Source organism: Phacochoerus africanus, chromosome 10, assembly GCF_016906955.1.
Source record: "Phacochoerus africanus isolate WHEZ1 chromosome 10, ROS_Pafr_v1, whole genome shotgun sequence".
Classification (NCBI taxonomy): Eukaryota; Metazoa; Chordata; class Mammalia; order Artiodactyla; family Suidae; genus Phacochoerus; species Phacochoerus africanus.
This window is the reverse complement of record NC_062553.1, coordinates 38730614-38755122: the sequence shown is the minus strand read 5'-3', so window position 1 is coordinate 38755122 and position 24509 is coordinate 38730614. Positions and strand designations below refer to the sequence as shown.

General features: G+C 44.8%; 1 protein-coding gene across 2 annotated transcripts; it reads left to right on the top strand.

Moving 5' to 3' along the window:
- Nucleotides 1–191: 191 nt before the first annotated feature.
- OCIAD2 (OCIA domain containing 2) lies at nucleotides 192–21143 on the top strand. 2 transcript variants are annotated; one of them, XM_047799339.1, is made up of 7 exons: nucleotides 192–264; nucleotides 3836–3963; nucleotides 12851–12947; nucleotides 15625–15678; nucleotides 17193–17240; nucleotides 18377–18494; nucleotides 20318–21143. In XM_047799339.1, exons 2-7 carry the CDS (start codon nucleotides 3898–3900, stop codon nucleotides 20397–20399), a joined length of 465 nt encoding a protein of 154 aa, XP_047655295.1. In that variant the 5' UTR covers nucleotides 192–264; nucleotides 3836–3897; the 3' UTR covers nucleotides 20400–21143. The 2 variants fall into 2 exon arrangements, with proteins under 2 accessions (XP_047655295.1, XP_047655294.1); XM_047799338.1 differs by lacking the exon at nucleotides 192–264 and adding an exon at nucleotides 392–487.
- Nucleotides 21144–24509: the final 3366 nt, after the last annotated feature.

The following is a 24509-nucleotide window of genomic DNA, read 5'->3' as shown; positions in this document are numbered from 1 at the left end:
GAGGAAAGGAGTTACTAGAACGGCATAGAGGAGGTAGAACCTACCAGGTGTCAGGACAAGAACTGGGGATGGGGTGGGAGATTCTAACAAGAGCCAGTTTCAGCCTGGGCAGTTGGGTGTGGGTGCGATGCCACCAACAGAGAAGGGGACTGCAAGGTGGGGGATGGGCTGCACTTGTAGAGTGACTCACTCGAGTGAGCAAGGCGCTGCAGGCGGAGCAAGAGGAGGACGAGGCAGAACGGAGCCGGCGCTCGTGCGGGACAGGTGAGGGTTCGGAAGCCAGCGCAGTAAGGGGACCGTGGACCATGGGATGGGGGCAAGGGGTGGGGAGCGGGGGCGGAGGGTCGCGAGGGACGGGGGCGGGAACCCGGGAGGCGGGCGTCAGGGGGCGGGAGCATCCGGTCGGTCTGCAGCTGCCGCCGCGCAGTGAGATAAGCTTGGTTCGGCGGAGGAGACGCGGCCTGCTAGGTGGTCCTCAGCCCCGCAGGTGAGATGCCCCTCCCCCGCACCAGGGTGACAGCGGGAGGGACGGCGAGAGGGGGTAGCTTCCTCCGCCCGCATTACTTACAGGCTCCTCAGGACGAAGGTCCTCGGCCTGGCCCTCCCAACCGCTTCTCGCTGTACCCAGGCGAGGGTCACGCAGACAGCTTCTGGCTGCGGATGGCAGCGGATTCCTGAAGGCTGCTTCCGGGCTTCCCCCTCTCTACCTCTGCTCCAAGACCCGAAAGTTCACCGACCCCCGTCCCGCCACCCCGCTCTGGTTGTGGGTCCAATCACACGCAACCTCCCCCTCAGTCCTACTGAGCGCCTCCTTCCCTCTGCCCGCCTGTCCGCACTCTTGTTACCCCACCCCCAACTACCGATGAAGCAGAGGGACTCCCTCTGGGTATGAGGTGGGATCAGCTTCTAGAAGACAAAACCCGGGAGAAGCCTGCTTTACATGTGGACTGCAATTCCCGTCGTGGCGCAGTGGAAACGAATCTGACTAGGAACCATGAAGTTTCGGGTTCGATCCCTGGCCTTGCTCAGTGGGTTAAGGATCTGGCGTTGCCGTGAGCTGTGGTGTAGGTTGAAGACGCCGCTTAGATCCCACGTTGCTGTGGCTCTGGCTTGGGCCGGCAGCTGTAGCTCCGATTAGACCCCTAGCCTGGGAACCTCCATATGCCGCATGCAGCCCTAAAATAATAATAATAAAGCAAAAATAAAAAAATAGATGTGGACTAATTGCACGTGAGGGGACTTGACCACCAAACCTGATTTGTGGTATGTCTCTGCTTCCTGATTTGCGCAATGGCCTAACTTAATTAGCAAGGGGAATCTAATTTGGCCTTAAGTCAGCAACGACTTCCTGGAGGGCCTCAAGAAACAGGATGCCCAGGACTCTGACAGTTGCCCTTTGCCGCTCACACACTGCCCGGTGCTGAGCTGCCGCTTTAGGGATCTCATCCTCAGCCCTCAGCCCTCATCCTTGCAACAGCCCCTCAAGGACCATTCCCTGCACTTAACAGCTGAGAAAGCTGAGGCGCAGAAATTTTAAATCATTTGCCCCCAAGCAAGGGCTAGCAAGGAGTAGAGCCAGGATCCCAACTCAGGTCTTTTTGATTCCAGAACTTTCCACCGTAGGGCATCATGCTGCTCCACAATATTTATTAGGCACCCAAAGTGAAACTGGGTACCAATATGTGTCTCCTTGGCTCGTATTCCTGGCACCTTAGTAAAGGAAACAAAATCGTGTATGAAAAGATACTCATTTTGCAGGGAAATCGGTAGTTGTCACAGAGTACAGAGCTCCAGAGGGCAGTGGCCATTGGTGGTTTGGGGGATGGGGTAGGGGGCATGGTCCACCTGGATTAGGCCTGTCAATGCCAAATCACTTTTCTGAGTCATGTGACACCAATGATTCATTCCCTCCTTCCGGAACTCCCTCCCCTTTGCACCAGCTATTCCTAGTCAGTCATGTCCATGCTTGTTGTTTTTCTTCTCTTGTTGGCAATTCCCTTGACCTCAGTGCTCTTGTTATTGCATTTTTTCTTTTTTCCATCCTTTTGCCATTTCTTGGACCGCTCCTGCAACATACAGAGGTTCCCAGGCTAGGGGTCTAATCAGAGCTGTAGCGCCAGAGCCACAGCAACGCGAGATCTGAGCCGCATCTGCAACCTACACCACAGCTCACGGCAACGCCGGATCCTTAACCTACTGAGCAAGGCCAGGGATGGAACCCGCAACCTCATGGTTCCTAGTCAACATTCGTTTTCTGCGGCACCACTGTGGGAACTCCCCCAGTACTCTTTTTAGACAATTGTATTCATGTTTCCTCATTTATATCTCAATGATGGCAACTCCCAAATTCATCTTTCCAGTCTATCCTTAGTATGTAACTCCAGGCCCTGGACCTCAAATACTCTAATCCCTACTGGCTGTTTCCAATGTGTGCCTCACAAGCATCCAAATCCAATATTTCCAGATGCAAATTTATCACCTCTAGACTTCCCACAAGGGTCTCTGGGTTCAGGTTGCTTCACTTCCTTCCCTGGACTATTACAGCACCTTCCAAACTGGTCTTCCTGACCCTGGAGTCCAGCCACCCTCCACAGACCCTCTTTGTTTGTTTTTTAATTTTTATTTGTTGGCTGAAATCACAGCATATGGAAGTTCCCAGGCCAGGGATTAAATCTAAGCCGAAGCTGCAACCTACACCACAGTAGCAGCAACCCTGGATCCTTAACTTACTCAGCAAGGCCAGGGATCAAACCTGCATTTTCATGGATACTGGTTGGGTTCTGAACCCGCTGAGCCACAATGGGAACCCCTCCACAGACGCTCTTGAAAGTTCAAGGGTCTTATTTAGTCTTTGGCGTCTTTGGACCTGACCAAAGAGAACAAGTCTCCCTTTCCTTTCTCAGTACCCATACATGCCTCCAGGGAAATCCCTTGAATGTCGTGTAACTGCTGACTTGCCTTTCCCTGTAGACTGTGAGTTCCTTTAGCACTGATTTTTGTCTTCTCCCTGTATCCTTTGGCCTGGCACATAATAGACACTCAGTAAATATTTGTGTAGTTGATGACCTTGTAATGAATTGCAACTTTTTTTTTAGGACATTTATAAGTTGTAAAACATTTCCCTGCACCTTTTTTTTTTCGGCTTTTTGCCATTTCTAGGGCCGCTCCCGCGGCATATGGAGGTTCCCAGGCCAGGGGTCCAATTGACGCTGTAGCCACTGGTCTATACCAGAACCACAGCAGCACAGGATCCGAGCTGCATCTGCAAGCTACACCACAGCTCACAGCAACGGTGGATCCTTAACCCACTGAGCAAGGCCAGGGATTGAACCTGCAACCTCATGGTTCCTAGTTGGATTCGCTAACCACTACGCCACGACGGGAACTCCTCGCTGCACCTTTTGTGACAGTTCACTCCACTATACCTCTGATCTGTCACCCTCAGTGAGTTAATGTGTGTATACTGGTGGGAAAGAGCATTAGAAAGCCAGTTTGCAAGAGATTGGAGATTAAGACTAATGACAAAATTAAAATAAGTTTTCCAGAGTTCCCGTTGTGGCTCAGGGGGTTAAGAACCTGACGTAGTGTCCATGCAGATATAAGTTCCATCCCTGCCTCACTCAGTGGGTGAAGGATCTGGTGTTGCCGTGAGCTGTGGTGTAGATCATGATGCGTCTTGGATCCCATGTTGCTGTGGCTGTGGTGTAGACCAGCAGCTGTAGCTCCAATTTGACCCCTAGCCAGGGGAACTTCCATATGCCATGGGTGCAGCGAAGAAAGAAAGAGGAAATAAACATTCAGTCACGGCATCATGACCCTCTTCTACTTTCCTTAGACGTTGGGTCAACAAGGAAACTGAGTCCGCTTGACCAGAAGAGAATTGAAGACAAAGTCACCATGGCTGCAGTATCTACTGATGGAAACCAAGACAAAGCTCCCCATTTGCCACCACTTAGCAAGCAGGTATATTTCTCATTTGAAAGTCTGCCATCTGAAGAGGAACGTTACACAGAACTTTCCTTAAACCTCATTCTTGACCAATCATCTTAATTTTTTCGGTCTGGCGCTTTGTTGGATGGGTTCAGGGAAAATAGAATGGAAAAGGAAAAAAATGTGCTGTTGGCTGCCTTGAAAAGGAGCCTTTAAAATTTTTGTTTACAAAATCCTTTCTTTACTCTCCCCCGTTTAGAATCCAGCGTAGGGAGTACCCTTCATGGCTCAGTGGTTATCGAACCCAACTAGAATGCACAAGGATGCAGGTTCAATCCCTGGCCTCGCTCAGTGGGTTAAGGATCCAGTTGCTATGAGCTGGGGTGTAGGTCACAGATGAGGCTCAGAACACGAGTTGCTGTGGCTGTGGTGTAGACGGGTGGCTACAGCTCCGATTCGACCCCTAGCCTGGGAACCTCCATATGCCTTGGGAATGGCCCCAGAAAAGGCAAAAAGACAAAAAAATAAAATAAAAAAATAGAATCCAGCATAACTAACTGTTACATAGGTTATCAGTGACTGAAAAGATTTCCTTTAGCAGAGCAAAACTCTTAATTGAATCTATGTTCCATGAGGCTTATTTTTTATGTTTCCGTTACCAAGACTAATCACACTAAGGATATTGCTGCTGACAAGTGTTCAGTTTGGAATAGCAGCATCCTTACTTCCTAAATTAGCCACCAGGTTGAGAACCCAAGTGTTAATAGGTGCACAGTTGTTCAGCTTGTTAAGAATAGATATTGTGTGTTTCCGGGACACATCATTAAGAAAGGAGAAAGTATTGTGATGGGTCAATAGAATTCATGTTCTCTGGGGTCAACTTTTCAAGCGAAAAATGGTTTATCAGGGAGACGATATTGAAGCAAAGTTGAGGAGTGGCAAATAGACAAATGATATCAGGTCACAAGGAAAAGAATTTAGACACCCGAGTTGCCTCTGTGAAATGGAGAGCCATAAAACATTCATGGCTCTGCAGAAAAGGATCGCCCGAGTTCCCTGGGGACACTGCAGGGGCGTCAGTCTTGACTGCAGGGCTCACAGCAGTTGTGACAGTCACTGTCCCTGACCCTGGATGTGTGCATGTGTGTAAGTTTGGGGGAGGGGAGTGAGAGAGGTGTTCCTTATTTCTGCCGCAGCCACAGGCAAAACCAAGATGAGATATTTACACTGGGGTATGGAGGAAAGCTTGCGGGGGAACCAGTATAAGTGGCGCGTGAGAAGAGCCCCTGCCCTGGTCACTCTGACTCACCCTGGGCACCGCTTCGTGTGCTGTGCACTGTGTGGGGAGTTGTAGAGAAAGAAGATGGAGGGTCCCTGCTTGGGTTGTTTATAGAGCGCTGAAGGCACAGGTGCCACACGGTCCTTCCACTTGGCCATCATACACGTAAAATGCTTGACACAGTGCCCGGCCCAGGGAAAAGAAGTGGTAATCACCATCCACTTTGACATCTACTACAGAGTCCAAGGAGAATATTGGCAAAATTGGCAAGGTGAACTTCAAAAGCCAAAGAGCTGCATGTCAATAAGAAAAATACTAAAACTCCAAGAGCTAAACAGTAAAGGACCTACAGAAGTAATTCTCAAACAAGGAAACACAAGTGTGACTTTAATAGTAAGGAAAATATAAGTTAAATTTATTTTTAGGAGTTCCATTGTGTGACTCAGTGGTGATGAACCTGACTAGTATCCATGAGGATGCAGGTTTGATCCCTGGCCCCACTCAGTGGGTTAAGGATCCAGTGTTGCCATGAGCTGTGGTGTAGGTCGCAGACGAAGCTCCAATTCGACCCCTAGGCTGAGAATTTCCAAATGCCACGAGTGTGGCCCTAAAAAGCAGTGGAAATCCTGTGAAATTGGATTGTGATGATCATTGTACAACTACAGATGTGATAAATTCATTGAGTAAAAAAAATTTTTTTAATTAAATTTTTTAAAAAAATGAGCAAAGAACTTGAATAGGTATTTCTCCAAAGAAGATGTATAGATGCCCAGCCTTCAAATGAAAAGTTGCTCAATGTCATTTGTCATTAGGCAAATGCAAATCAAAACCACAATGAAATACCATTTCATAACAACTAGTACAACCATAATCAAAGGCAGGAACAATTTAGTTTATTCAGTTTAAATAAATTAAGCATTTACTGTGCTCATTTGAAAAAGTGAAACAAAACAGAAAATAACAGGTGTTGACAAGGACGTGGAAAAATTGGAAACCTCATACATTGTTGGTAGGATTGTAAAATGGTGCAGCTCCTGTGGAGAACACTTCGGCAGTTCCTCAATAAGTAAAACACAGAGTTACCACATGGCCCAGCAGAACTGAAAACAGGTGTTCAAAAAGAAAACTTGTAGGAATTCCCATCATGGCGCAGCAAAAACAAATCCGACTAGGAACTATGAGGTTGCAGGTTTGATCCCTGGCCTCTTTCAGTGGGTTAAGGATCCAGCATTGCCATGAGCTGTGTAAGTTGCAGATGTGGCTCGGATCCTGCATTGCTGTGGCTGTGGCATAAGCGAGCAGCTGAAGCTCCAATTTGACCCCTATCCTGGGAACCTCCATATGCCACCAGTGCGGCCCTAAAAAGACCCCCCCCCCAAAAAAAGACACTTGTATAGGAAAGTTCATAGCAGCATTATTCATGATATCCAAAAGATGGAAACAGCCCAAATGGCCATCAATGGATGATGGATAAACAAAATACATTCTAGTCCTACAGTGAAATAGTATTGAGCCATGAAAAATGAAACACAGATATATGCTACAACCTGGATGTATGTTGAAAACATTGTGGAAAGGAAAAGAAGCCAGCCACAAAATGTTACCTGCTATATCATTTATATAAAATGTCCAGAATAGGCAAATCCATACAGACAGAAAGCAGATTAGTGGTTCTAGGTGGTTGGAGGAAGGAGGGAATTAATATGGAATCCCCTGTTGGGATGATGAAGAAGTTCTAGGCCTAGATAAGAGTGATGACTGCACAATCATTGTGAATATATTTAATGCCATGAATTGTGTACTTTAAAATGGTTAAAACAGTAAATATTATGTTATGTGTATTTTACCACAGTAAAAATGAATGAGCCACTAAATAACAAAAGATCAAAACCCAGGTCCAGTTGCAGGAATTGCCTAACACTAGAGAAGGCATTCTGGCTGAAGACTATGTAGGGATGCTCAAACACATTAGTTATCAGATGATAAAACATTGCTTTTAACTATTAGACTATTAAATTTTAGAAAACCAGATAATGCCAGGTGTGACACAATCCTTCCTTCCTTCCTCCCCTTCCTCCCTCTCTTTTTCTTGTCTTTTTTTTTTTTTAGGGTCACACCTGCTGCATGTGGAGGTTCCCAAGGTCTAATAGGAGCTGCAGCCACTGGCCTACGCCATAGCCACAGCAACACCAGATCCTTAACCCACTGAGCAAGGCCAGGGAGCGAACTAGGTCCACTAATCTGATTCATTTCCACTGAGCCACAATGAGAACTCCATCTTTTTTTCTTACTTTCTTTCTCTCTCTCTCTTTCTTTCTTCCTTCCTTCCCTTCTTTCCTTTTTCTTCTTTAGGGTTACACCTGAGGCATGTGGAAGTTCCCAGGCTAAGGGCTGAATGGAAGATACAGCTGCCAGCCTACACCACAGCCATAGCAATGCCAGATCCAAGCTGCATCTGCAACCTATGCTGCAGCTCATGGCAATGTGGGATCCTTTACCACTGAGTGAGGCCAGGGATCAAATTCACATCCTCATGGATACTAGTCAGATTTGTTACCACTGAGCCACAATGGGAACTCCCTACACAATCCTTTTTTTTTTACATTTATTTATTTGTTTGTTTGTTTGTTTATTTTGTCTTTTTGTTGTTGTTGTTATTGTTGTTGTTGTTGTTGTTGCTATTTCTTGGGCCGCTCAAGGGGCATATGGAGGTTCCCAGGCTAGGGGTTGAATCGGAGCTGTAGCCACCGGCCTACGCCAGAGCCACAGCAACGCAGGATCCGAGCCGCGTCTGCAACCTACACCACAGCTCACGGCAACGCCGGATCGTTAACCCACTGAGCAAGGGCAGGGACCGAACCCGCAACCTCATGGTTCCTAGTTGGATTCGTTAACCACTGCGCCACAACGGGAACTCCTATTTATTTATTATTATTATTATTAAAGTATAGTTGATTTGCAATGTTTTGTCAAGTTCTGTTATACAACAAAGAGACCCAATTACACACACTTCCCTGTGCTGTACAGTAAGATCCCAGTGCCCATCCATTCCACATATAAGAGTTTCCATCCACAAAACCCTCCAAATGCCCATCCATCCCACTCCCTTCCCTTTCCCCCTTGGGAACCCAAAGTCTGCTCTTATTGGCCAGAATCTGTTTCTGGTTTGTTTGGGGTTTTTTTATTTATTTATTTTTTATTTTATTTATTTATTTTTTGTCTTTTTTTTTGCCATTTCTTGGGCCGCTTCCGCGGCCAGGCTAGGGGTCTAATTGGAGCTGCAATCGCTGGCCTACACCAGGGCCACAGCAACGCTGGATCCGAGCCACGTCTGCAGCCTACACCCCAGCTCACGGCAATGCCGGATCATTAACCCACTGAGCAAGGGCAGGGATCGAACCCACAACCTCATGGTTCCTAGTCGGACTCGTTAACTACTATGCCACGACGGGAACTCCCTGGGGTTTTTTAAGATAGGATTATCTATTCCATATTTTAGATTCCACAAATAGGTGATATCATATGGTGTTTGTCTTTTTCTTTCTGTCTTACTTCACTTAGTATGAGAGTCTCTAGATCCATCCCTGTTGCTGTGAATGGCATTCGTTTGTCTTTTTTATGGCTGAGTAGTATTCCATTGTGTATATTTACATCTTCTTAGTCCATTCATCTGTTGATGGACATTTAGGCTAATTCCATGTCTTGGCTATTGTGAAGAGTGCTGCTATGAACATAGGGGTGCATGTATCTTTTTCAGTGAAGGTTTTGTCAGGATATATGCACAGGAATGGGATTGCTAGATCCTATGGTAGTTCTATATTTAGTTTTCTGAGGAACATCTTCACTGTTTTCCATTGTGGTTTTACCAATTTACATTCCCACTGACAGTGTAGGAGGGTTCCCTTTTGTCCACACCCCCTCCAGCATTTGTTATTTATGGACTTATTAATGATGGCCATTCTGACTGGTGTGAGGTGGTACCTCATTGTAGTTTTGATTTGCATTTTGCTAATAATTAGTGATATTGAGCATTTTTTCTTGTGCCTGTTGACCATTCATATGTCTTCTTTGGAAAAATGTCTATTTCATTCTTAGGCCCATTTTTCAATTGGGCTGTTCAGGATTTTTTGTTTCTTTGCTTTTTTGTTTTTTGTCTTTTTAGGGATGCACCCGCGGGGCACATGGAGGCTCCCAGGCTAGAGGTTCAATCGGAGCTGTAGCTGCTGGGCTACACCACAGCCACAACAGTGCAGGATCCGAGCCGCATCTATGAACTATACCACAGCCTGGCAATGCCGGATCCTTAACCCACTGAGTGAGGCCAGGAAGTGACCCCACATCTTCATGGATACTAGTCTGGTTTGTTAACTCCTGGGTTGTTTGGTTTGTTTTGCTGTTGAGTTACATGAGTTGTTTGTATATTTTGGAGATTAGGCCCTTGTCTGCTGCATCGCTGGCAAAGAGTTTCTCCCATTCTCTGGGCTGTCTTTTTGTTTTTTTAATGGTTTCCTTTGCTGTGCAAAAGCAAATATACATAATCCTTTCTTTACTCTAACCTGCATGGAATCCAGGCTGACTTGCTCTTACGCAGGTGCTGTAGGCACACTGCTGGTGGGGGTGGATACTGGTGCATCCTCTAGTAAGACTTTGTCAAGTTGGGAATATGCATGCCTTGTATTTTACTTCTGGATGCATATGCCTGAAAAATGTTCTCATATGGGTCTGTAAAGAGACATTTGGTGGCAGGGACGTGGAAGCATCCTGGAGAATCATGCAGCAGTTAGAAACTGGATTAGCTACATATAACAACATGAATGGATCTTTTTTTTTTTTTGTCTTTTTGCCGTTTTTTTTTTTTTTTTTTTTTCCCTAGGGCTGCATCTGCGGCATATGGAGGTTCCCAGGCTATGGGTCTAATCGGAGCTGTAGTTGCCAAGCCTATGCCAGAGCCACAGCAACGCAGGATCCAAGCCATGTCTGCAACCTACACCACAGCTCACAACAACACTGGATCCTTAACCCACTGAGCAAGACCAGGGATCGAACCTGCAACCTCATAGTTCCTAGTCAGATTTGTTAACCACTGAGCCACGACGGGAACTCCTGAATGGATCTTTTTTTAAAAATTTTTTTTTATTGTAGTTGATTTACAATGAACATGAATGGATCTTAAAAGCATAGAGCTGACTTGAAAACATTTTTAAAAATAAAATCAAATATTTAGAACAATGCCATTTGAAGTCAAAGGTGCGTGCACCCCAAAGAATGACCATTTTGCAAGCATATATACAAACGAAAGATGCACATTCAGTACCCCGAATGGCAGTGATGGGCAGAGAATGAGAATGTGAATGAGAGGAAGTGAATACATATGGACCTACAAAACAGGAGGGATCATAAAAGATGGGAATTAGTCCAGATTATAGCATTTCAACATGATAAAAATGCCATAGAACTAGTAAAAATAGTTATGTCAACCGTGTCAATACTTCCACCAGAAATTATTCACAGACCATTTATTCATGTGTTTAAAAAAACCCTGTTAAGATAGAAAGTAAAGTTATGGAGTTCCCGTCGTGGCGCAGTGGTTAACGAATCTGACCAGGAACCAGGAGGTTGCAGGTTCGATCCTTGGCCTTGCTCAGTGGGTTAAGGATCCTGAGTTGCTGTGGCTGTGGCACAGGCCGGCAGCTGCAGCTCCCATTCAACCCCTAGCCTGGAAACCTCCATATGCCGTGGGAGAAGCCCTAGAAAAGGCAAAGAGACAAAAAAAAAGTAAAGTTATGTAGAAAAATAAAAAGGAGTCTGTTCACTGATAACAGATTTGTGGCTGACAAGGGGAGGGTGGTTGGGAGAGGGAAGGACTGGGAGTTTGGGATTAGTAGATGCAAACTAGCATGTGTAGGATGCATTAACAACAAGATCCTATGGTATAGCAGAGGGAACTATATTCAATATCCTGTGATGACCCATAATGAAAAAGGATGTGTGTGTATATATATGTATATAAATATATGTATAACTCAGTCACTTTGGTCTACAGGAGAAATTAATTCAACATTTCGAATCAAGTATACATCAGTAAAATTTAAAAAATAAGGAGTTCCCTGTTCGCTCAGTGGGTTAAGGATCTGATGTTGTCATTACAGTGGTGCAGGTTCAGTCCCTGGCCTGGGAACTTCCACATGCGGGCATGGCCAATAAATAAATAAATATATAAATATAATTTTTATAAACTTTTAGACTAACTTCACAGTCTAAAAATGCATACTGAAGTATAAATAGGTAAATTGGAATACAGATCTATAAATATATAACTTGTAATACACTGCTCTGAATGTGATCAGATGTGTAAATATTATGCTGTAGGAGAAGTCTTTTTTTCTTTTTTTGGTCTTTTTAGGGCTGTACCAGCAGCATGTGGAGGTTCCCAGGCTAGGGGTTGAATTGGAGCTGCAGCCGCCGGCCTACACCACAGCCACAGCAACGCCAGATTCAAGCCATGTCTGCGACTTGCACCACAGCTCACGGCAACGCCAATCCTTAACCCACTAAGCAAGGCCAGGGATTGAACCTGCATCCTCATGGATGCCAGTCAGATTCGTTTCCTCTGAGCCACAGTGGGAACTCCAGGAAGCAGCCTTAAGGAGACCAGGTAGGCAAAAGGAGTGAGTAGCATTTCAGGCATCATGAACTGCAGAGGCTGGAGGTAAGAAAGGAAATGTGGCCTCAGCAGTAATGAAACTGACAGCAGTAATGGCTTGAACCTAGCCAGGACACAGATTGGGCCTTGAACCCACAGTTTTAAGTTAGAATCATTCACCCGGTGTCTGGACTTACTGAGGTTCAGGTTCTTTATGCTTCTGAGCAGAAGGAATTAGTAAGAGGCAAAGTGATAGGCAAGAAACAGATTTATTAAGATAGGACACTAGTGAGAGATGTAAGCTAGTAGGCAAGGAAGCTCTGCCCTGAGGATCCAGTGGGCTACAGTTTTATTATCCAAGGGGTCTGGAGGGGTGGGGGGAAGACAGCCTCTTCCTCTTTCTTCACGTAACAGCTCCTCCTTAGTATCCATATTTGACCCTATAAAGTCAAACTAGGGCCATCATGGTGCTTTCAAATCAGCAGAAAGGTGGTCCTTAAACCCCTGCCCTTGGTCTGAACCTGGAGGCAGACCTCACCCCATCCCCCACCCAGTGACCTGAGGCATATCCTGTGCCTCCACTAATCAAGCAAACCTGCGTTGTTCTGATGGCCCTCTTGATTAATTATTAACTTACAGTGGTCTCCCAAAGTCCCCTAGGTTTCCCTCTCTATCTGTGGTCCCTTATTGGGACTTCCGCAACTGCCTATGCCTACTCCATCCCTATAAGTAATGCAGTCCAACCAGATACCTGCTTCATGCTCCATAGTCAGTGAATCTTTGCCTCTCCAGCTGTGATTCTTCTCTTGCTTAAGTCCATCCAGCGTTCACAGCTGGAAAGCACTGGCTGAAACTGGCCATCGCTCTGTGCGGGCAGCCAGGACAGAACACACGCTGTGCGACCTGAGTGAAGAGACCTCCTTGCCCTCCTCCTGGAAAAGCAGGGCAGATGCTTCTCTGATGATTTCAGCCAATTCACCATGTGACTTTCTTTGCAGAGTCTGTTGTTTTGTCCAAAATCAAAGCTGCACATCCACAGAGCAGAGATTTCAAAGATAATCCGGGAATGTCAAGAGGAAAGTTTCTGGAAGAGAGGTAATCTCACTCCTCTGAGTCTTTGTTAACACTCTCTTTGCTGCAATAAACTGCCTAAGTATCATAGTGTAATTACGGTAATGATCTATTTTGAGTAGGGCCTTTTGCTGAAACTCGGCCTCTGTCCCCTGTTCTCAATAGAAACTCAGAGACAGAGTTTTGGGTGAAGGAGAAAAAGATAGCTTTATTGTTTTGCCAGGCAAAGGGGGGCCACAGTAGGCTAATGCCTTAAAGACTGTGCCCCCCTTGGGAGAGATTAGGAGGTGGTTTTATAGTTTGGGGAGTGGCAAACAGGGCCCTAGATAAAGCTCATGTCGGAGGCAAGCTTGCATTGTCTTTCAAAGCTGGTGTTTCGTGGCCCCAGGACTGGTTCTGGTGGTCCTCCTTCTTCCCAGAATGAAGAATGCTGCATCAAGTAGTTCTTCCATTTGTTGGGGGGTTTAGTTCTGCAGAAAGGCTCAAAGCTGTTGTTATGTATATTCCTTGAAAGGGAACCGGGACCCTGTCCCAAGGCTGCACTATTGTCTCTGGACTGCTCCTCCCTGGTCTCTGCATCCCCTCCCTCCCCTGATTAGCCCCTGGCCTTTGGAACTCAGGGAAGGTCATGGAGGCTGAGGCTTATTCCCTAAAAACAAGAAATGGAGGACCCAGAAAGGCTGGTGTGTCCAAGAGCCCCACAGGGCACAAGCTTGGTTACAGGACTTTAAATAATTCCTTGAAGGAACATATTCCTTCAAGGCTGCTTGGAATTTATATCCATATTGAGACCCTTTAAAGGCAGGGATAGGGGAGTTCCCGTTTATGGCTCAGTGGTTAACAAATATGACTAAGAACCGTGAGGTTGCCGGTTCTATCCCCAGCCTCGCTCAGTGACTTAAGGATCCAGAGTTGCCGTGAGCTGTGGTGTAGGTCACAGACAAGGCTCAGATCCCACATTGCTGTGGCTCTGGCATAGGCTGGCGGCTACAGCTCCGATTCGACCTCTAGCCTGGGACCCTCCATATGCCCCGAGTGCAGCCCTAGGAACGACAAAAAAAAGGGCAGGGATAATATCTGATTTAGGAGTTTACTCCCCCTAGCCAAAAGTGATGCACACATAGCACTTTTCTTCATTTCACCGAGAACGTGTACCAAGAGTGTTATTTAGAATTTCTTGAAAGAGTAAACCTGCCTAAATCCCCCTGGACTCTAACCATCATCAGGGTCAGGTTCATTGCTCCCTCCCAGAGCCAAACACAGAGCTTCATGCATAAAAAAATACCTGTTAAATATTTGTGGAATGGAATGAAAAGTGGCAGCTTTCTGTTAATATTTACCTTCCAATGTCTTGAAATAGTCTTTTCTGCCAAGTCTCTTGAAATAGTCTTTTCTGCCAGGTCTCTTCTTTCTGGGCCTGCTTTATATAAGACAAGGGTATGCATTCAGGCTGTGCATTAAGGTCCCATCCAGTTTTTTTCTGATTTGTCACTTGCAAATATCATAATAGAGCCTATAGATACTGTCCCAATGTTTCGCAGTATTGCTGGCATAGGGATAATTTATACTTTGAAATACTCATTTTGATTTTTTTTAATTTAACCCCCCCTTTTTGTTTTTATTTTGTTTTGTTTTGGCCACATCTGCATCATGTGGAAATTCTCCGGCCAGGGATCGAACCCTGCAGACCCAAGCCACTGCAGTGACAAGGCCAGATCCTTAAGCCATTGTGTCACAAGGGAACTCCTAGTTTTGATTTCTTAAATCATTCAAATCCAGTATAATTTGTTTTTGGAAGTAACACTATTTTTTTTTTTTTTTTGCCTTTTTAGGGCCATACCTATGGCACATGGAGGTTCCCAGGCTAGGGATCGAATCGGAGCTACAGCCACTGGCCTACACCACAGCCACAGCAACCTGGGATCCAAGATCATCTGGGATCTACACCACAGCTCACAGCAACACCACATCCTTAACCCACTGAGAGTGGCCAGGGATCAAACCCAACTCCTCATGAATTCTAGTCGGGTTCATTAACCACTGAGCCACGAAGGGAACTCCTGGAAGTAACACCCTTTAGAAGTTGATGTTCACTATGCATTACTGATTATTGATTGTGCTGCTAGAAGTATTTCCTCAACCTATGAGTGAGTAATTTAATTAAGCCCTAGTAGTTTAACATCTCAGTAGGACCCATTTGCCTACCATCAGGTACATCTGAATGGAAAAATTGGTTGCTATTTCATTTGGCTTGGTTGCTAGGAAGAACTGGATGCTTTTCACTACTCTGTGCTTTGGAAGAAGTCATTTGACACATTCTGACAGAACTAGAAACTGCCTTTGCCAGGCGAACTTGCCTGGTTTTAAAAATCATCGCTAGGAGTTCCCGTCGTGGCTCAGTGGTTAACGAATCCGACTAGGAACCATGAGGTTGTGGGTTCGATCCCTGGCCTTGCTCAGTGGGTTAAGCATCCAGCGTTGCCATGAGCTGTGGTGTAGGTTGCAGACGTGGCTCCGATCCCGCGTTGCTGTGGTCCTGGCATAGGCCAGCAGCTACAGCTCTGATTAGACCCCTAGCCTGAGACTCTCCATATGCCACAGGTGCCACCCTAGAAAAGGCAAAAAGACAAAAAAAAATTAAAATTAAAAAATATAAAAATAAAGTAAAATACTAATATTGATGGGTGTTTTTGTTTTGCAGCTCTGCCTTTTTCTCTTGTAAGCATGCTTGTCACCCAAGGGCTGGTCCACCAAGGTAAGATTCAATATTTGTTCAATAATTTAACTTTAGGGAGTTCCTTTCGTGGCTTAGAAGTTAACAAACCTGGCTAGGATCCATGAGGATGTGGGTTTGATCCTTGGCCTTGCTCAGTGGGTTAAGGATCCGGCATTGCAGTGAGCTGCGGTGTAGGTCACAGACGCGGCTTGGATCTGGCACTGCTGTGGCTGTGGCTGTGGCTGTGGCTGTGGCCAGCAACTATAGCTCCAATTTAGCCCCTAGCCTGGGAACCTGCATATGCCATGGGTATGGCCCTAAAAAGCAAAAATAATAATAATAATTTAACTTAAGAGAATCCAGTTCTCTGTGGTCCTCCTGCAAGTTTTTGGTACACGTCACTTATCTTTTGGTGAAGGATTTACTTATGCAGTTTTTTTACCTGTTTCTAGCCTATACCCTCCCCTCCACCCGACCCTGAAATGTGCTATTCCCAAGAATGAGTGACTATGTCAGGTTATAGAGTAAAGGAAAATTAAATTTGCAGTGGAATTAAGGTCATTAATCAACTGGTCTTAAAATAAGGAGATTATTCTGGATTATCCAGATGGGCCCAGTGTGATCAAAAGGTTCCTTAAGGAGTTTCTGTCATGGCTCAGTGGTTAATGAATCTGACTAGGAACCATGAGGTTTCGGGTTCGATCCCTGGGCTTGCTCAGTGGGTTAAGGATATCTGGTGTTGCTGTGTCTATGGTGTAGGCCGGCGGCTATAGCTCCAATTAGACCCCTAGCCTGGGAACCTCCATATGTCCCAGGTGCCGCCCTAGAAAAGGCAAAAAGACAAAAAAAAAAGGTTTCTTGAAAGTGAGAGTGGATCAGCAGATAGAACCAAAGAGATGGTAGTTTGAGAAGGACTCAGCTCAACATTATGGACTTTGGAGGTGGAGAAAGCGACCATGAGGCAAGGAACAAGTGGCCTCTAGAAGCTAGAAAGGCAAGAAACCTCAGAGCTCCAGAAGGAAGGAATCAGCTCTGCTGACCCCTGGATTTAGCCCTGTGCTGCGGTCTGAATATTTGTGCCCCTCCCCATTCACATACTGGGATCCTAAAGCCCAGGGTGATGGTATTAGGAGGTGGGGCTTTTGTAGGTGATTAGGTCATAAGAGTGAAGCCTTCATGCATAGGGTTAGTGCTCTTATAAAAGAGGCCCATGGAGTTCCCGTTGTAGTTCAGCACAAACCTAACTAGTCCACAAGGACACGGGTTCAATCCCTGGCCTCGCTCAGTGGGTTAAGGATCCGGTGTTGCCATTGAGCTGCGGCATAGTTTTCAGATGCTACTCAGACCTGGTGTGGCTGTGGCTGTGGCAGAGGCCGGCGGCTGTAGCTCCCATTCCACCCCTAGCCTGGGAATTTCTATATGCCAAGGGTGCAGTCCTAAAACAGTAAAAAAAAAAAAAAAAAAAAACCCACATTTTGAAGACTTCTTTTTACTTTATAAATTTAATTAAGTTATAAACTGAATTAATACTGTATTTATACATTACTTCTTAGGTTATTTGGCAGCTAACCCAAGGTTTGGATCATTGCCTAAAGTTGCACGTAAGTCAAAGACAAAATTTTTAAAAAGCAGATGTTTATAGCAACTGGAGATAAGAATGGCAGGTTAGCCAGACTGCCTGCATTGACTCTCTGAAAAGCCAGTCTCTGTTTTTTGCCACATTACAGGTTTTAGTTCCTTCAACATTTTCTGATAGAAAGCTAAGCTTTTGGTCCTCTTTAAAGCCTGGATGGGAGTTCCTGTCGTGGCTCAGCGGAAACAAATCTGACTAGCATCCTTGAGGATGCAGGTTCAATCTCTGTCCTCACTCAGTGGGATTAAAAATCCAGTATTGCTGTGAGCTGTGGTGTAGGTTGCAGACATGGCTTAGATCCTGTGTTGCTGTGGCTGTGGTGTAGACCAGCAGCTACAGCTCTGATCTGACCCCTAGCCTGGGAACCACCATATGCCTCGGGTGCGGCCATTAAAAAAAAAAGCTTGGACGAAGAGGGCCTGGCAGGATGTTCTAAAGGACACTGACAGCAGAGCCTCTGAATGATAGGCCACTAGGGATTTTAATTCTCTTCTTTTTGAGACTGAGAAAGACTGAGACTCTTTCTCAGTCTTTTCCAAATATTTTCCATAACGGACATAAATAAATGAATGTTTTGTTCTGGTTTTGTTTGTTTGTCTATTTTAGGGCCACACCCACAGTATATGGAAGTTCCAAGGCTGGGGGTCGAATGTGAACTGCATCTTCAACCTACACCACAGCTCACGGCAATGACAGATCCTTAACCCACTGAGTGGGGCAAGGGATCAAACCCAAATCCTCATGGATCCTAGTCCAGTTCGTTAACTGCTAATCCACAAAAGGAACTCCCGCCCAGGCTTTAAAGAGGACTAAGCGAAATCCCTAATGCTCAGCCTGGGAACCTCCACATGCCTCCGGTGTGGTCCTAAAAAGACAAAAATAAAAAAAACCGAAAAAAACCTGAAGAGGTCGAAAAGTCTCCAGTTCTTAATCCTGCTTAATCCTGTTCTTTAATAGGGTGCTTCATTTCCAGAGCTTTTGTTCATTGACTTATCAAGGTCCTTTTGAAGAAAAATTACTATTGCTAATCAAGTTCTAAAAGATAATTAAAGGAGGAGATTCCAAACCTTTAAATGACTTATCTTTCCTAACCTGCTTTTACAGTTGCTGGTATCTTGGGATTTGGCCTTGGAAAGGCATCGTACATAAGAGTGTGCCAGAGTAAATTCCATTCCTTTGAAGGTCAGCTGCGTGGCGCTGGTTTTGGTCCAGGGCATAACAGGTGTGTACTCTGTCTGACTGAGGGATTGTACTAAAGATAATTATTAGAAAGTAAACAATGGCGTTCCCTTGTGGCACAGTGGGTTAAGGATCCAGTGTTGTCATTGCAATGGCTTGGGTAGCTGCCATGGCATGGGTTCAGTCCCTGCCCCAGGAACTTTCAAATGCCATAGGCATGGCCAAAAAAACAAAAACAAAAAACAAGTAAACAAAAGATCATTCACCATTTATAGTATTAAACAGTTTTAACATTCATATGTTGGAAAATAACTTCCAAGTTTGAGTTGCTGCTATTCAATTTCAATGATAATTTTTTTCTTTTTTTTTTTTAGGGCTACACCTGTGACACATGGAAGTCCCCAGGCTAGGTAGGGGTCGAATTGGAGCTACGGCTGCCAACCTACACCACAGTCACAGCAATGAGGAATCTGAGCCATGTCTGCGACCCTACATCACAGCTCATAGCTACGCTGGATCCTTAACCCACTGAGCAAGGCCAGGGATCAAACCTGTATCCTCATGGATAGCAGTTGGGTTTATAACCCCCTGAGCCACAATGAGAACTCCAATTATTTATGATTAAACTTAGTTACCTATTCCTTTTGCTCAGCAAACATTCTGGAAGCACCTACTATGTTCAAGGCATTGTGCAAGTCTCTAAAGGATGCCTTAATCACGGTTTTTACCATCTCGGGGTTACACAAATTTAAACAGGGCTCTTTAGTACAGGACTTCTTTAGTTCTTTAGTGTAATAGCCTTTACACCATTAATATAAATTGTGATTCTCATTAGGGGATGCCGTAGGACATGGGAGTCAGCAGCATCACCTCTGCTGTTAGAGTCTCTGGGTTCAAAAGCAGTTCTAGCTGCTTACTTACGAAGCTGTGTGACCTTGGTTGAGTTTCTTTAACTTTTGAATCTTCAGTTTTCTTGTCTGTATAAAATGATGATCAGAATCATTTTCATGGAGTGTCGTAAGGAATAGAAATGATTGTTGGAGTTCCCCTCGTGGCGCAGTGGTTAACGAATCCAACTAGGAACCATGAGGTTGCGGGTTCGGTCCCTGCCCTTGCTCAGTGGGTTGAGGATCCGGCGTTGCCGTGAGCTGTGGTGTAGGTTGTAGACGCGGCTCGGATCCTGCGTTGCTGTGGCTCTGGCGTAGGCCGGTGGCTACAGCTCCGATTCAACCCCTAGCCCAGGAACCTCCATATGCCGCGGGAGCGGCCCAAGAAATAGCAACAACAACAACAACAACAAAGACAAAAGACAAAAAAAAAAAAAGAAATGATTGTTTATGACACACAGTAAATACTCAGTAAATAATAGCTATTTCTACCATGGTATTATAGGACTAGTCTTGGGACACATTTCTCTAAAGACCCCTCACTTGTCACAGTGGCTTCTGTTTGAGAGGCAATATGACATGGTGAAAACCACATCAAACAAGAAGATCACTGTGGGCCTTTTGTGGATGAAATTCAGGGAGTCTGAAACTAGGGGACAGCTCCTGTTATGCCTGAAGAAAATTAGGCTTGGAGATCCCACTGTGGATTGGCGGTATCTTGGGAGTGCTGGGATGCAGATTCAATCCCCAGCTCAGAACAGTGGGTTAAAGATCCAGCGTTGCCACAGCTGCAGCTTAGGTCACAACTATAGCTCTGCTCTGATACCTGGCCCGAGAACTCCATGTATTGGTGTGTGGCCAAAAAAGAAAAACATTAGGCTTTACAACTTTAGCTTAGAAAATATCTCTAAATAATACTGTGTTCAGACTAGAGCTTTCAATGTCAAAGTACCAACCACCATTTTTGCTTCTATTCTAGGCACTGCCTGCTTACCTGTGAGGAATGTAAAATAAAGCATGGATTAAGTGAGGAGGGAAGTTCACAGCCCTCAGCTTCCTAAATACTGTCTATGGGTTTTGAAGTTTCTAAAAATCTCTGAATTTTTACACCTCTAAAATGTCAAGTATACTTTAAAATAATATACTTATAATGGAACAGAAACATTGTGATTCTCTCTCCTGAAATGCTTTCCTGTTGATTCTCAATTGATCATTACATGTTTTTCTGCTATTTAAGACTATCTTGGGAATATTCACACACCAAAAGAAATTATGTTGCAGTTTAACTTGCTTACAGCTAAGTAAAAGAATTTAATTAAAAAGATGCGGTGCATATACATGGTGGAATACTACTCAGCCATAAAAAAGAATGAAAGAATGCCATTTGCAGCAACATGGATGCAACTAGAGATTCTTATACTGAGTGAAGTAGTTCAGAATGAGAAAGACAAATACCATTATTTGTGAAATCTAATATATGGCACAAATGAACCTATCTATAGAACAGAAGCAGATTCGCAGACATGGAGAAGAGACTTGTGGTTGCCAAGGGGAAGGGGGAGGAAGTGGGATGGGCTGGGAGTTTGAGATTAGTAGATGCATACTGTTACATTTAGAATGGCTAAGCAATGAGGTCCTATTGTACAGCACGGGGAACTATACCCAATCCCTTGTGATAGAACATAATGGAAGATAATATGAGGAAACGAATGTGTATATATGTACAACTGGGTCACTTTGCTGTACAGCAGAAGTTGACGCAATGGTGTATATCGACTGCGCTTTAATAAAAAATTGAAAAAGAATTTAGAGTCTTCTCTTATCCATCCATTCCCCCATCCATTCTTTCATTCTGTTTTTGTTCAGGTTTTAAGATCTCAGATAGAAGACAGGAATGAATGTCGAGAAACTTGGGAAGTCATGCCTCGAGGAAAACCAACACGTATGGAGGTTAAAATACAAAGCGAGAAAGATTGCGTCTATGACAAGTGCTTTCTAAAACATAGGGGCCAACATTTTTGAACCTAATGAAAAGTATTTCACTTGAAGGAGTCACAGTATGAATCATGTCCTCTTGGTGATCCGGTGACTGGCTTATCAGTATGGTAAAGTTTTAGAAGAACCCGTAGTTTTAGGTTATGTGCTTAGCTAATGGGTACATGCTCATGGTCAGCACTCAGGAACTGGGTTCTTTTATATTCTGCTGGTGGCCTGAAAGAATAAACAGCTTCCCAAAACATCCCTCCTCCCAAGGAACAGTTTACATATTTCTGGAAGGAATCACTGGAAGAATTAATCAGAGAATGGTAGATAGAGCTCAGGGCTCCAAGTGAGCTCGAAGCAGCCAATCCAACCCCAAGCGTTGAATTCCTAGTCTCCTGCTAGGTTTTTGGAATGAAAACAAATTCTGCCACTGGGGACCTTTCGTCTTGTGACACGTTGTCTGAGCCCTATCTGAAAACGTCTCTTGCATCTTTGCATTTTCTCAGGAAAATTATTTAGATATATGTGTCACCACTTTTATACACACACACACACACACAAATACATATACGTGTCGCAGACACGGCTCGGATCCTGTGTTGCTGTGGCTGTGGTGTAGGCTGGCAGCTGCAGCTCCAATTGGGCCCCTAGCCTGGGAACCTCTGTATGCCGTGGGTGAGGCCCTAAAAGGAAAAAAAAAAAATCAGCATCTCAGTAGTGGGAAAAGATGAAGCTATTACTGTTGAAAGGGAACACTGTTTTTATTGCTGACAGCTTCATAGTCCTTCTGACTTCCACTGGGTTTATGGTTTGTGCTCTGATCTTCCTAAGTGGATAAGTTTTTTATTGAAGTAGTTTATCACAGTGATCTTAGTGTGAAAGAAAATCAATAAAGAAAAAAAAAGCTGCAATGTCATCCAAGAAATCTTGAAGAGTTTGCTGCATTATCTGTTGTATATATCAGGAAGCAGGGTTTTGCAGGAAGACATTAAAGGAGCAGCATTGGTCTGTTAGCGTTTAGCAGTTGCTAGCAGTCATCACCAAGGTGGTCCTAAGTGCATAAGAAACAGTACTTTCATGATAAAAAAAAAAAAAAAAAAGCCAGGTGGCACTCAGCACTGCCCAGAAATTGTGACTAGATTAGATTTTTTTAGGTAGTTTTATTTTCCATTTTACCGCAGGTAACAGTTTTGCTAAGCTCTACTACACAGTCTCTTCCAATAACATTTTCCTTTCCTGTATTCCCTCTTTTGTCTTTTTAGGGCCGCACCCATGGCATACGGAGGTTCCCAGGCTAGGGGTCTAATCGGAGCTACAGCTGCCAGCCTATCCCACAGCCACAGCAACGCCAGATCCGAGCCTTGTCTGCGACCTACACCACAGCTCACGGCAACGCCAGATCCTTAACCCACTGAGTGAGGCCAGGGATCGAACCTCATGGTTCCTAGGCGGACTCATTTCCACTGCACCACGACGGGAACTCCTGTATTCCCTTCTTGACAGCCACTTTGGAAGCTCCTTAGGCTTCTGTAACACCCTCCTCCAGGCCCTTTAGGTTTTCACTTACAACCTGCTCAAGGTGCTGCCAGTATCCATCTGCCTCTTGTTTCCCAAACCAATGTCACATGTTTCAGGTTTTTGTTACAGCAGCTGCCCAGTTTCTGTATTGGAGTTTGATAGAAAGGCAGAATTGCTCTGAATGGTAGAGTAAGAGGTTTATTATGGGGCTCTAACTCTGTAACTACTACCAGGCATGTTCTTATGATCATAGAGACCTAGATGGGAACACACAGGTCTATTTAGGCCTAAATTTAGAACTAGCACACCTCATTTCTGCCTCACATTCTGCCTCATATGGTCTGGCCCAAGGTCAAGAGATGGTTCCATATACCCCACTCACAGTGGGAAGGAAATGCACAATCACATGACAAAAAGCCTACATACAAGGAGAGATAAGAGTGGGTTCCTTACTACAATCTGCCCCTGAATTCTAAAGGGGCATTGTTTCAGTTTTGTGTCTTATGTATCTTTCAGTTCATTTACCTCTTTGACAGCAGGGACTATCTTATGCATGAATGTGTTTGTTTCTTCTATCGTATTGCCTTCTGTATTATAGGTACTGAAAAATATCTGTGGAATCAGTGAATGAAGCCATTTCGGGGCTTCCAAGTCATAAGGTCTGTGGGGACAGCCCTGACTTTCAAAATCTCATTCAGGGAGATCCTTTTTTGCTATTTCTTTCCCTACCGTCATTAACTTTTCTCTCAGGTCCCTCCTGTTTTATCACTTTCCCATTCCCGGCCCTCTTTCTTGCCCCACCCACATCTAGAGATGAATCTCTTTATAATAATCCAAACCTTTTTTTTTTTTTGCTTTTCAGGTCTGCACCCTCGGGCAATTCCCAGGCTAAGGGTCGAATTGGAGCTACAGCTGCCAGCCCATGCCAAAGCCACAACAATGTGGGATCCTTAAGCCACTGAGCAAGGCCAGGGATCAAAGCTACATCCTCATGGATCCTAGTTGGGTTTGTTAACCACTGAGCCAGGAATGGAATTCCCCAAACTACTATTTGAGGTTTGTATTTTATAATAAAATCATAAATATAAAATAATAAATCCTTCAAAACCATCCTTCCGCTAACAAAGATTTGGACGCCTACCATGAACACTGTACATTATAAAACCACAACCTAAGAGCAGAAATGTAGGGGAAAGGTGACATACCAACACCTGAGATCTACCCTATTTTAAGTTACCATCCTTCTGGTCTGAATAGCGTAACATCCTGGCTGAACTGTATAGAGTCAGACTCCCCTGCCCAACATGCAGGAGTTAATGATGAAAGACTGGAGGATTAAGGAAGGGGGACTTCTCCCCCTCACACTTTTCCTTGGATTATAAAAACGCAGCCCATTAAGTTATCAGGGCAGCCCTTTCTTGCCTGCCCACCTGCATCTCACAAGTGTTGTATACTGACACACTCTTTCCTTACCTGTCACTCTGCCTCTTGCTGAATCCTTTCTATGCCAAGACATAGACAAAACCTGTTTTCTGAGTCTGGAAAGGCATTCTGCAGTTTCAAAAATCACTCTCTTGAATCTTTCCTGATGCATAAAAAACCAACAGTGATTGTTACTTCCCACAAAGTCTGGGAAGAAGCTGCAACAGTAGCTAATCAAACACTAGGTT